This window comes from Lampetra fluviatilis, chromosome 57 (genome assembly GCF_964198595.1).
Source record: "Lampetra fluviatilis chromosome 57, kcLamFluv1.1, whole genome shotgun sequence".
NCBI lineage: Eukaryota > Metazoa > Chordata > Hyperoartia > Petromyzontiformes > Petromyzontidae > Lampetra > Lampetra fluviatilis.
In genome coordinates, this window is record NC_136331.1 from 4019650 (window position 1) to 4033076 (window position 13427).

At 54.1% G+C, this 13427-nt stretch overlaps 1 protein-coding gene across 1 annotated transcript; it reads left to right on the top strand.

Moving 5' to 3' along the window:
* Positions 1 to 2508: 2508 nt before the first annotated feature.
* LOC144950397 (uncharacterized) lies at positions 2509 to 11682 on the top strand. Its single transcript, XM_078880511.1, has 3 exons — positions 2509 to 3395; positions 5168 to 5495; positions 10025 to 11682. Exons 1-3 carry the CDS (start codon positions 2610 to 2612, stop codon positions 10231 to 10233), a joined length of 1323 nt encoding a protein of 440 aa, XP_078736637.1. The 5' UTR covers positions 2509 to 2609; the 3' UTR covers positions 10234 to 11682.
* The last annotated feature ends 1745 nt before the right edge of the window (positions 11683 to 13427 follow it).

Here is a 13427-nt window from a genome sequence, read left to right on the forward strand (position 1 = left end):
CTGCAGCAGGAGTGGACGAGTCACCTGAATTTGACCCTGCAGCTGCAGCAGGAGTAGACGACTCACCTGAATCTGAACCTGCAGCAGGAGTAAACGAGTCACCTGAATCTGAATCTGAACCTGCAGCAGGAGTAGACGAGTCACCTGAATCTGAACCTGCAGCTGCAGCAGGAGTAGACGAGTCACCTGAATCTGTACCTGCAGCTGCAGCAGGAATAGATGAGTCATCTGAATCTGAACCTACAGCTGCAGCAGGAGTGGACGAGTCCCCTGAATCTGTACCTGCAGCTGCAGCAGGAATAGATGAGTCACCTGAATCTAAACCTGCAGCTGCAGCAGGAATAGACGAGTCATCTGAATCTGTACCTGCAGCTGCAGCAGGAGTAGATGAGTCACCTGAATCTGAACCTGCAGCAGGAGTAGACGAGTCATCTGAATCTGTACCTGCAGCTGCAGCAGGAGTAGATGAGTCACCTGAATCTGAACCTGCAGCTGCAGCAGGAGTAGACAAGTCACCTGAATCTGTACCTGCAGCAGGAGTGGACGAGTCACCTGAATCCGAACCTGCGGCTGCAGCAGGAGTGGACGAGTCACCTGAATCTGTGCCTGCAGCTGCAGCAGGAGTGGACGAGTCACCTGAATCTGAACCTGCAGCTGCAGCAGGAGTAGATGAGTCATCTGAATCTGAACCCGCAGCTGCAGCAGGAGTGGACGAGTCACCTGAATCTGAACCTGCAGCAGGAGTAGATGAGTCACCTGAATCTGAACCCGCAGCTGCAGCAGGAGTAAATGAATCACCTGAATCTGAACCTACAGATGCTGCAGCAGTAGACGAGTCACCTGAATCTGAACCTGCGGCTGCAGCAGGAGTGGATGAGTCACCTGAATCTGAACCTGCGGCTGCAGCAGGAGTAGACGAGTCACCTGAATCTGAACCTGCGGCTGCAGCAGGAGTGGATGAGTCACCTGAATCTGAACCTGCGGCTGCAGCAGGAGTGGACGAGTCACCTGAATCTGAACCTGCAGCAGGAGTAGATGAGTCACCTGAATCTGAACCCGCAGCTGCAGCAGGAGTAAATGAATCACCTGAATCTGAACCTACAGATGCTGCAGCAGTAGACGAGTCACCTGAATCTGAACCTGCGGCTGCAGCAGGAGTGGATGAATCACCTGAATCTGAACCTGCAGCTGCAGCAGGAGTAGACGAGTCACCTGAATCTGAACCTGCGGCTGCAGCAGGAGTGGATGAGTCACCTGAATCTGTACCTGCAGCTGCAGCAGGAGTGGACGAGTCACCTGAATCTGAACCTGCAGCAGGAGTAGATGAGTCACCTGAATCTGAACCCGCAGCTGCAGCAGGAGTAAATGAATCACCTGAATCTGAACCTACAGATGCTGCAGCAGTAGACGAGTCACCTGAATCTGAACCTGCAGCTGCAGCAGGAGTGGATGAGTCACCTGAATCTGAACCTGCAGCTGCAGCAGGAGTAGACGAGTCACCTGAATCTGAACCTGCAGCAGGAGTAGACGAGTCACCTGAATCTGAACCTGCAGCAGGAATAGACGAGTCACCTGAATCTGAACCTGCAGCTGCAGCAGGAGTAGACGAGTCACCTGAATCTGAACCTGCAGCTGCAGCAGGAGTGGACGAGTCACATGAATCTGAACCTGCAGCAGGAGTAGACGAGTCACCTGAATCTGAACCTGCAGCTACAGCAGGAGTAGACGAGTCACCTGAATCTGAACCTGCAGCTACAGCAGGAGTAGACGAGTCACCTGAATCTAAACCTGCAGCTGCAGCAGGAGTAGACGAATCACCTGAATCTGATTCTGCAGCTGCAGCAGGAGTAGACGAGTTACCTGAATCTGTACCTGCAGCTGCAGCAGGAGTAGACGAGTCACCTGAATCTGAACCTGCAGCTGCAGCAGGAGTAGACGAGTCACCTGAATCTGTACCCGCAGCTGCAGCAGGAGTAGACGAATCACCTGAATCTGAACCTGCAGCTGCAGCAGGAGTAGACGAGTCACCTGAATCTGTACCCGCAGCTGCAGCAGGAGTAGACGAGTCACCTGAATCTGAACCCGCAGCTGCAGCAGGAGTAGACGAGTCACCTGAATCTGTACCCGCAGCTGCAGCAGGAGTAGACGAGTCACCTGAATCTGAACCCGCAGCTGCAGCAGGAGTAGACGAGTCACCTGAATCTGTACCCGCAGCTGCAGCAGGAGTAGACGAGTCACCTGAATCTGAACCCGCAGCTGCAGCAGGAGTAGACGAGTCACCTGAATCTGTACCCGCAGCTGCAGCAGGAGTAGACGAGTCACCTGAATCTGAACCCGCAGCTGCAGCAGGAGTGGATGAGTCACCTGAATCTGAACCTGCAGCTGCAGCAGGAGTGGACGAGTCACCTGAATCTGAACCTGCAGCTGCAGCAGGAGTAGACGAGTCACCTGAATCTGAATCTGCAGCTGCAGCAGAAGTAGATGAGTCACCTGCAGCTGCAGCAGGAGTAGATGAGTCACCGGAACCTGCAGCAGATATAGGCATTGACAACTCACCTGAATCTAGAACCGTTATCAACGATCTGGACCCTTCGCCTGAAGCTCCAGCTATGATAGAAGACCCCGACACATCTCCTGAACCTGCAGCCTTGATGGAAGGCCCGGATGCGTCACACGAACCCACAGCACGAAGAGAAGTTCACGAAGGCCTCGTCGCGTCTCCTCAACCTCCTGCCGCCGTCGAGGGTCTCCACGCCTCTTCTCGACGCCCCACCATCATCAAGGGCCTCGGCGTCTCTCCTGAACCTCCTCCTCCTTCTCTCGCCGCCGGTGGTGTTGGTGGCGCTGACGGTGGTGGTGGCAAACCGGACGTAGCGACTGAAGCAGACATGGCACCTGAATTGGATGTAGCGACCGAACCGGATGTAGCACCCAAACCAAACATGGCACCTGATTCAGACGTGGCACCTGAAGCGAACGTAGCACCTGGAGCAGACGTGGCACCTGCAGCGGACGTAGCACCTGGAGCGAACATGGCACCTGGAGTGGACGTAGCACGTGGAGCAGACGTGGCACCTGCAGCGGACGTAGCACCCAAACCAAACATGGCACCTGATTCAGACGTAGCACCTGGAGCAGACGTAGCACCTGGAGCGAACGTTTCACCTGCAGCGGACGTAGCACCTGAAGCGAACGTTTCACCTGCAGCGGACGTGGCACCTGGAGCGGACGTAGTGAACGAAGCGGCGAAGGAGCCACGGGGCTCCCCGGACGCTGCGGGGGGCGACGTGTCGGTGCTGTTCAGCATGCGCGTCACCAACATGCGCTTCAGCGAGGCGCTCTTCGACAGGGAGTCCGCCGAGTACAGGGACCTCGAGAAGAAGTTCCTGGACCTGGTGAGGGTTGGGGTCGAGTCCGCCGGTCCGGGTCCGTTCTGTTTTGTGGAACCCCGGGGGGGGGGGGGTGCGCGAGTACTCGAGGGGACTCGGGAGGGGGGCGCAGGATGGGAGGGGGGTAGAAAGAGCCACGTTTGGAGTGGAGTCACCGACCTGGGGTTGTTTGCGTAACACCAAAGATGAGAGAAGCCAAAAGCAAAAAACCGTCTGGCTCGCGTTCTACGGGCATTTACGTGATGCGGTTTTAAAAATGGGCGCACGTTTTATTAATTTACACTTATTTTGTTTTTAAAAAAATTATTTAAATCGTCTGTTTACTATCTTTAGTACACGTATGGTGGTATCATAAATATAATGTTACCGTAAGCAAGGAAATATATAGACGTAAGAGCATGCCCTCCCCTAACCCCAAACGTTTCCTTGATTTCTTATGGGGAAAAAACTTTACGTTTTAATCCATGCGATTTTGAGTTAGGCGCCGTTTTTCAAGAACACAACCCCCCCCCCCCCGTAAAACGAGAGGTAGCCGTGATGTGGAGTGTAACTCGCGCGGCAGATGAAGAGAATAGCAATCAGTGCAAAAACCCCACCGCATCTCGAGAGACGCAGTGGGTCTTTTGTTGTTGATGATGATGACGACGATGATTACACAAGGTCAGTGGACTTGATGACGACGATGACGATGATTACACGAGGTCAGTGGACTTGATGATGACGATGACGACGACGACGATGATGACGATGATGACACAAGGTCAGTGGGCTTGACGTTGATCACGACGATTACAGAAGGTCAGTGGGCTTGATAGCGATGATTACAGAAGGTCAGTGGACTTGATAATGATGATTACAGAAGGTCAGTGGGCTTGATAACGATGATTACAGAAGGTCAGTGGGCTTGATAACGATGATTAACAGAAGGTCAGTGGACTTGATAATGATGATTACAGAAGGTCAGTGGGCTTGATAACGATGATTACAGAAGGTCAGTGGGCTTGATAACGATTACAGAAGGTCAGTGGGCTTGATAGCGATGATTACAGAAGGTCAGTGGACTTGATAATGATGATTACAGAAGGTCAGTGGGCTTGATAACGATGATTACAGAAGGTCAGTGGGCTTGATAGCGATGATAACAGAAGGTCAGTGGGCTTGATAACGATGATTACAGAAGGTCAGTGGGCTTGATAACGATGATTAACAGAAGGTCAGTGGGCTTGATAACGATGATTACAGAAGGTCAGTGGGCTTGATAACGATGATTACAGAAGGTCAGTGGGCTTGATAACGATTACAGAAGGTCAGTGGGCTTGATAACGATGATTACAGAAGGTCAGTGGGCTTGATAACGATGATTAACAGAAGGTCAGTGGGCTTGATGACGATGATGATGACGATGATGACGATGATGACGATGATTACAGAAGGTCAGTGGGCTTGATGATGACGATGATGACGATGATGATGCAAGGTCAGTGGGCTTGATGACGACGATGGTGACGATGATGACGATAATGACGCAAGGTCAGTGGGCTTGACGATGACAATGACGACGATGATGACGATGATGACGCAAGGTCAGTGGGCTTGATGATGACGATGATGACGCAAGGTCAGTGAGCTTGATGACGACGATGACGACGATGATGACGCAAGGTCAGTGGGCTTGACGATGATGCGCGTGTGCCTTGTTAGTGAGTGCGACGGCGCATGTCCCCGCCACCCCCCGCCTCCACCAACGTTGACTCCGGCCCCTCCCCTCCCGCCCCCAGCTGGTGCCCTACATCGGCGCCAACCTGGAGGGCTTCAAGCAGCTGGAGATCGTGCGCTTCGAGCGCGGCAGCGTGGTGGTGCGCAGCCGCGTCACGCTGGCGCGGGGGGCGACCGTGCGCCTTCGCCGCCACCGCCACGGCGCCGGCGCCGGTGACGGTGACGCCGGTGACGGTGACGGTGACGGTGACGGTGACGCCGGTGCAGCCGCCACGCCGCGTGCCGCTCTGCTGTGCCTGCTGCGGGAGCTGTGCAGCGCCGCGCCGGCGAGCGCCGACATCAACATCGACCGCAACTCGCTCGACGTGGGCGGCGATGACGACGGAGGAGGTGGTGGCACAACGCTAGCACCACTAGCAGCACCACTAGCAGCACCACTAGCAGCACCACTAGCAGCACTAGCACCACTAGCACCACTAGCACCACTAGCAGCACCACTAGCAGCACCACTAGCAGCACTAGCACCACTAGCAGCACCACTAGCACCACTAGCAGCACTAGCACCACTAGCAGCACCACTAGCACCACTAGCACCACTAGCACCACTAGCACCACTAGCAGCACTAGCACCACTAGCAGCACCACTAGCACCACTAGCAGCACTAGCACCACTAGCACCACTAGCACCACTAGCACCACTAGCAGCACTAGCACCACTAGCAGCACCACTAGCACCACTAGCACCACTAGCACCACTAGCAGCACTAGCACCACTAGCAGCACCACTAGCACCACTAGCAGCACTAGCACCACTAGCACCACTAGCACCACTAGCAGCACCACTAGCAGCACCACTAGCAGCACTAGCAGCACTAGCACCACTAGCAGCACCACTAGCAGCACTAGCAGCACTAGCACCACTAGCAGCACCGCTAGCACCACTAGCACCCTAGCAGCACTAGCAGCACCACTAGCAGCACCACTAGCAGCACCACTAGCACCACTAGCAGCACCACTAGCAGCACCACTAGCACCACTAGCAGCACCACTAGCACCACTAGCAGCACCACTAGCAGCACCACTAGCAGCACTAGCAGCACCACTAGCAGCACCGCTAGCAGCACCACTAGCACCACTAGCAGCACCACTAGCAGCACCACTAGCAGCACTAGCAGCACCACTAGCAGCACCACTAGCAGCACCACTAGCACCACTAGCAGCACCACTAGCAGCACCACTAGCAGCACCACTAGCACCACTAGCAGCACCACTAGCAGCACCACTAGCAGCACCACTAGCACCACTAGCAGCACCACTAGCAGCACCACTAGCAGCACCACTAGCACCACTAGCAGCACCACTAGCAGCACCACTAGCAGCACCACTAGCACCACTAGCACCACTAGCACCACTAGCACCACTAGCAGCACCGCTAGCAGCACCACTAGCACCACTAGCAGCACCACTAGCAGCACCACTAGCACCACTAGCAGCACCACTAGCAGCACCACTAGCACCACTAGCAGCACCGCTAGCAGCACCACTAGCACCACTAGCAGCACCACTAGCAGCACTAGCAGCACTAGCACCACTAGCACCACTAGCAGCACTAGCACCACTAGCAGCACCACTAGCAGCACCACTAGCACCACTAGCAGCACCACTAGCAGCACCACTAGCAACACTAGCACCACTAGCAGCACCACTAGCAGCACCACTTGCAGCACTAGCAGCACCACTAGCACCACTAGCAGCACCACTAGCAGCACCACTAGCAGCACCACTAGCACCACTAGCAGCACCGCTAGCAGCACCACTAGCACCACTAGCACCCTAGCCACACCGCTAGCACCCACGGCCAACATCAGCGGTGAGCGATGTCAGAACGGGCCCTGCCCCTCACTACCTCGCCTGGTGTGCAGGAGGTCGTGGGTTCGATCCCGACCCTGACGCCTGCTGCTGTATATTTGGAATCTGCGTGTCTCTCTCTCTCTCATCATCATCATCACGGTGGCTAGGAGATGTTAACTACCTCGCCTGGTATACAGGAGGTCGTGGGTTCGATCCCGACCCTGACGCCTGCTTTATATTTGGAGTTTGCGTGTCTCTCTCTCTCATCATCATCACGGTGGCTAGGAGACGTTAACTCCCTCGCCTGGTGTACAGGAGGTCGTGGGTTCGATCCCGACCCTGACGCCTGCTGCTGTATATTTGGAGTCTGCGTGTCTCTCTCTCTCTCCCCGTGGTCGCGTGGATTTTTCTCCGGGTCCTCCGGTTTTTCCCCCTCCACATGAAGAATCGACGTCACGCGTTTAAGAGTATTTGCCTCCTGCTATACATGTCCACACGATGATGTGGAGTCCCCCAACTCCGTTGGGTTATCATTTGTGATGGCCAGGTTGCTTCTAATAAAAGAACTGCGTAGCTCCGCGGGGCATTCCACCGAGTAAAATAAAATTGCTTAGTTGAAGCGCTGAGAGGCTTCTTCTTGGTTCTTTCGGTAAAGTCACGTAGAATGGAAATAATTAAATCATATTATGCCCGTGCATTATGCTAATCCTTGCATAATGCACGGGCATAATATGACTTTGAAAACCCCCGCCCACCTCCTACGCATTTCACAAGTTGTACACAATCCCATATCTGCATTTCCCATAAATATGCAAAATTCCTCTTGATATGCAAATTATTTTGTCAAGGCGCTCTTCCCCCTCCAACCCAGCTTAAATATACGCTCCAAGCCTGGGGTGTTTCATTCAGACGCTGTCTTCCCGACAGACCTGTTCTTCACCTGAGGACGGCTGCTTGCGTTGTGGCCGAAACGTCGTGAGAATTATTTTATTATGTTTTATTTGTATTATTTGATTACTTCCCTTCTACGTGACTTTACCGAAAGAACCAAGAAGATGAATCCCTGCAGTCACGAAAGCTTTAAATCAAAATTTAATGTTTTATTTTTATTATTGTATTATTTCGCTTCTACGTGACTTTACCGAAAGAACCAAGAAGATGAATCCCTGCAGTCACGAAAGCTTTAAATCGAAATTTTATGATGTTTTATTTTTATTATTTTATTACTTCCCTTCGACGTGACTTTACCGAAAGAAACAAGAAGATGAATCCCTGCAGTCACGAAAGCTTTAAATCGAAGCACTGAGAGAGGCTCTCTCATCGGCTCGGTTTGCCCAGTGCAGGGGGCTGGCTGCCTCTCAGGCAGTGGAGTATTAATCGCCGAGTTAAATCCGCTCAACATCAATTACAGTCACGAATGAACTTCGTGCAGCATTCATGAGAAAAGCGGAAAGAAAAAAAAATTCTAATGGAGCCAAATGATTTCTCCACGCCGGCCATTCATCAACGGGGGGGAGTGCGCCAAGGTTTACGCGTCGTCTGGCACGCTGCACCCTGCTGCTGCTGCCGCTGCACCCTGCTGCATCATGCACCCTGTACGCTGCTGCACGCTGCTGCAAGCTGCCGCATAGTGCATCCTGCTGCTGCACCCTGCTGCACGCTGCACCCTGCTGCACGCTGCACCCTGCTGCTGCACCCTGCTGCATCATGCACCCTGTACGCTGCTGCACGCTGATGCAAGCTGCTGCATAGTGCACCCTGCTGCACCCTGCACGCTGCTGCACGCTGCACCATGCACGCTCTGCACTGCGGCACGATGTACTCTGCTGTACACTGTTGCGGCCCCCGCTGCAGCCTGCTGCACGCTGCTGCAAGCTGCTGCATAGTGCATCCTGCTGCACGCTGCTGCACATGGAGACTGCCGTCGCTGCTGCCACAGGGTGGAGACGCAGAGGTCGCCGGGTTCGACTCCATCTCCTGGCGCCACGGTCGACACGACGGAGCAAGTTTCTTCAATCCCCTCCCCACCCACCTCCTCCTCCTCCTCCCCACCACCACCATCAGCACCTGCTCTGTCCACCCAGCAGCGTGAACGGGTTAACCACAGGGAGCCCACGGTCGGCACGTCGCGTGGGGTGGCACCGGTGGTGGTGTGGGGAGCGGTGGGGCAGCGGTTAGGGCGCTGCACTACGTACCGACGGTGGTGGTGGTGATGGTGGTGGCGGTGGTGGTGGTGGCAGAGGTGGCGATGATAGTGGTGGTGGTGATGGTGGTGGTGGTGGTGGCAGTGTTGGAGGTGGTGATGCCGGCGGTGATGGCGTCGATGGTGGAGGCGGCGGTGGTGCTACTGGTGGTGGTGGCAGTGGCGGTGGTGGTCCCGGTGGTGACGGTGGCGGTGGTGCTGGTGGTGGTGGTAATGGCGATGGTGGTGGAGGCGACGGTGGTGGTGGTGGTGCTGGTGGTGGCGGTGATGGCAGTGGCGGTGGTGCTGGTGGTGGCGGTAGTGGCAGTGGCGGTAGTGGTGCAGCTGGTAGTGGCGGTGGTGGCGGTAGTGGCGGTGGTGGTGGAGGCAACGGTGGTGGTGGTGCAGCTGGTGGTGCCGGTGGTGCCGGTGGTGCCGGTGGTGGCGGGCGAGAGGATTTAAGAAACCTGCTCCGTTGCGGTTCAACTGCCATGCTGGGAGATGGAGTCTAACCGGTCCCCCGTGGGGTGGCGAGTCCAGTGTGATGCCCAGTGTCACTCCACCGCTGCGGTCAGCATCTCTGCTTTTTGGATTCGCTGCAAAAACAGCCTGAGCAGAGGAACAATATCAACCCCCCGGCTGCATTTGCCACTGCGACATTGAGGTTCTAGATTTGTTGGTCAGCGGTGATCTCTCCGCTGTGGGATGAAAGTCTCCCCAGAGCTGCTGCCAACTCTCTCGAACTGCCCTCCCTCCATGCTGTCCCACTCATCTCGAGCTTCCTCCTTCACGTGTCTGCACCGGTGCGATCAAGCCGAGTTTCACCGCACATCGTCACCACACATTGTCACCGATCGTCGTCACCGCCCGTCTCCTCTCCCAACAGGCACAGGAACAGAGCCGGAGGAGCCGGAGGAGGCGTGCCGTCTCGTGCGGTGCGACGAGACGTCGCGGTGCCGCGTGAGCGCCGACGGCCGCACCGCCCGGTGCGAGTGCCGGCCGGGCTACGTGGCGGTGCCGGCGGTGGATGTTGGCGGTGGACCCCCGTGCCGGAGGGAGTGCCCGGAGAACTCGTGCGCCGCCAGCAGCCGCTAGCCGTGTCCGTGACCCCTACCGCCGCCGTGGTGGTGACGGTGGCGGCGGTGGCGGTGGCGGCAGCGGTGACGGTGGCGGTGACGGCGGTGGCGGTGGCAGCGGTGGCGAACGTGACGGGGGAGCCACCGAGCGTGACGATGACCACAACCGGCGCGTGACGGACCGTGACGAGACGAACTCAACTCGGGTCACGGACCGACATTGTTCGCTAGAGCCGGGAGACCACCACCAACGCGGCAAATTGGCCGTCTGTTGTGGCTATATACAAAACAAATTGAGTTCACTGATTGGCTGAGCTGAGAATACTGGGGGTCAGTGAGTGGGGAGCGGGTGGCGCCTCCCCCCCCCCCACCACCAATGTCAACGACTCGGCGTGACGACCTCTCCTCTCTCACCTCTTTACTCACCTCTTTCCTAACCTCTCTCACCTCTCCTCACTCTCAAATCTCTCTTCTCTCTTCTCTCTCTCCTAACCTCTCTCTCCACTCTCACCTCTCTCACCCCTCGCTCCCCTCTCGCTCCTCACTCCCCTCCACTCTCCCCCCTCTCTCCCCTCCGCTGACGCCGGGCCGAACTCCTCCGTTGCGCGTCGCCGCGAGATGAAACGAAACCCCGAATTAAGCGCGAAACGCATGAAAAATGCAACGCGGCTTCGTACCCTTTCGGGCGACAATACGAGGAGGCTGTTGAAGACGTTCAAACGCCAAATTGGACGCCGCGCAAAAAAGAATGGGTCCCCCGTTAGATGGAAGTGCTCAGCCCGAGCGATTAACGCTTTCATATATAAATTCCCTTTGTGCTGCACGCCTTGTCGGCCATTGTACTCTGACGTCGGTGGTGACGCGAGGCCGTAGCTCTGCTGTGGGCCAATCGGTTTCAAAGGCAGTGCGTGACGTCATTGTCAGAGCACGGTCGTTTGCACGTTGTGGCACAAGATGGTGTGTGGCTAATGCGGACTTCTTGATGATGCCCTGTAAGTGATAATAGGTGTTTGAACATCTCTCGTGTTAACTTTGTCACGTTGTGCTTAGTTTTAATTGTACTTTCCCGACACCTCCGATAAGCATGGTTAGCTACGTACGGTGCGAAAGAAGTTCAACGTACACACATAGACTCCAAGGCCGTAATTATAATAGAAATTGGGGGGGTATACCTCCCCCAATATTCAAATATGCTCAAAATATCCCCCCCCCCCCAATATATCGCTATAAAAATAAAGAATTGCTATGCTATGTAAATAAAAAAAACTATTTGCTAAAACTTGGCCAAAATATCTGGACTTGTCTTCATAGAAATCAATGCATAGATTTCTGTTTATGTGATTGTGGTTATAGTTGTATTTTATTAATCCATAATCTCTGCCATTGCATTCAATGATTGAAGAAATGTTTAAAAAGTAAAAACAGAGCAATGTAATACAATACGCTATTAGACATTATTGTCAAAATAAATAAATAAAGTCCATCCCATGTGTTAGTGACTTTTTATATATATTTATTTTAGGCAGGAAACGAGTTATAAAATTTCGATATTTTTCTGGGTTGGGACCCCCAGACACCCTGGAAGATTTGGTCCCCCCCAATGTTGACTCTATGGCTATGACATTGATAGACTCACACAGTCACTCACCCACTCACATAGTCACTCACCCACTCACACAGTCACTCACCCACTCACACAGTCACTGACACACACACTCACACAGTCACTCACCCACTCACACAGTCACTCAACACTCACACAGTCACACAGTCACTCACACAGTCACTCACCCACTCACATAGTCACTCACCCACTCACACAGTCACTCACACATTCACATAGTCACTCACCCACTCACACAGTCACTCACCCACTCACACAGTCACTCACCCACACACTCACAAAGTCACTCACCCACTCACAGTCACTCAATCACTCACATAGTCACTCACACACACACACTCACACAGTCACTCACCCACTCACACAGTCACTCAACACTCACCCACTCACACAGTCACTCACCCACTCACATAGTCACTCACCCACTCACATGGTCACTCACACACACACACTGACCCATCCTCCAATTAGCATCAACACAACTCCTGTGTTATTTGCCGGAAAGGGTAACGTTTATTTATTTTTCTCGTAATTCTGATACCGACATAACAAAATATGGTCCGGTTGATAAGAGTCTGAAACGCGACTGCTGTGCTCACCGGAGCCACGTGGCCGGGGATCACGTGGGCGGGGATCACGTGGGTCCCAACGGGGATCACGTGGGCACTCACGCGGGGTCACCATGGAGAAAAAGCAAAGACAAAAATCCCCCCATAGCCTGAACAGACTGTAGGGGCAAGTGCTGTTAGCGAGAAGCACCTATGAAGGCCGGCACTGTGGCACACGAAGGGGTGGGTGGCCAGCACCACACCCGGCCGCCTTTGTCTCCCCAGTGGCGATGTTTACCACACACCGCACCAGGTACTCATTTGAGGTTGAGTCGACCTAGGGGAGGCCCAGGACCATATTTAGACACTCGTCACTGGTTGTTGGCTGCGAGCGGGAATCGAACTCGGGTGGCCGGGGTTCGTGGCGCATCGTGGTGCTAACCGCTGCGCCACCGCTCCGGCACGAGAGAATCCCAACACCCACAGACATACTCACTCCTCGATTTAAAGCTTTCGTGACTGCAGGGATTCATCTTCTTGGTTCTTTCGGTAAAGTCACGTAGAATGGATATAATAAAATAATAAAACATAATGCAATTATATATTAATAATATAATATAATCAAATATACAATAATATTACTTTATTATGTTTAATTTTTTAAAATTTTATTATATCCATTCTACGTGACTTTACCGAAAGAACCAAGAAGATAGTCACTCCTATGAACTCACTCTTGATGTCACCAGGTGTAAGACCCGCTGAGCTACGTGGCACCTTTTCAGGAGCGACCTCCTGGGCTCTCACAAATGAAAGCTCGACCAAGTGGATTCTCATCGTCATCATCATCACCACCATCGCCATCACGTGGGCATGTACAGCAGCGGCCGAATGACTCTAAACGCGTCGCGATGTCGATTCTAAACGCGGAGGGAAATACCGGAGGACCCTGAGCAAAAATCCACGCGACCACGTGGAGAGAGACATGCAGACTCCAAATATACAGCAGCAGCGTTGGGGTCGGGATGGAACCCACGACCT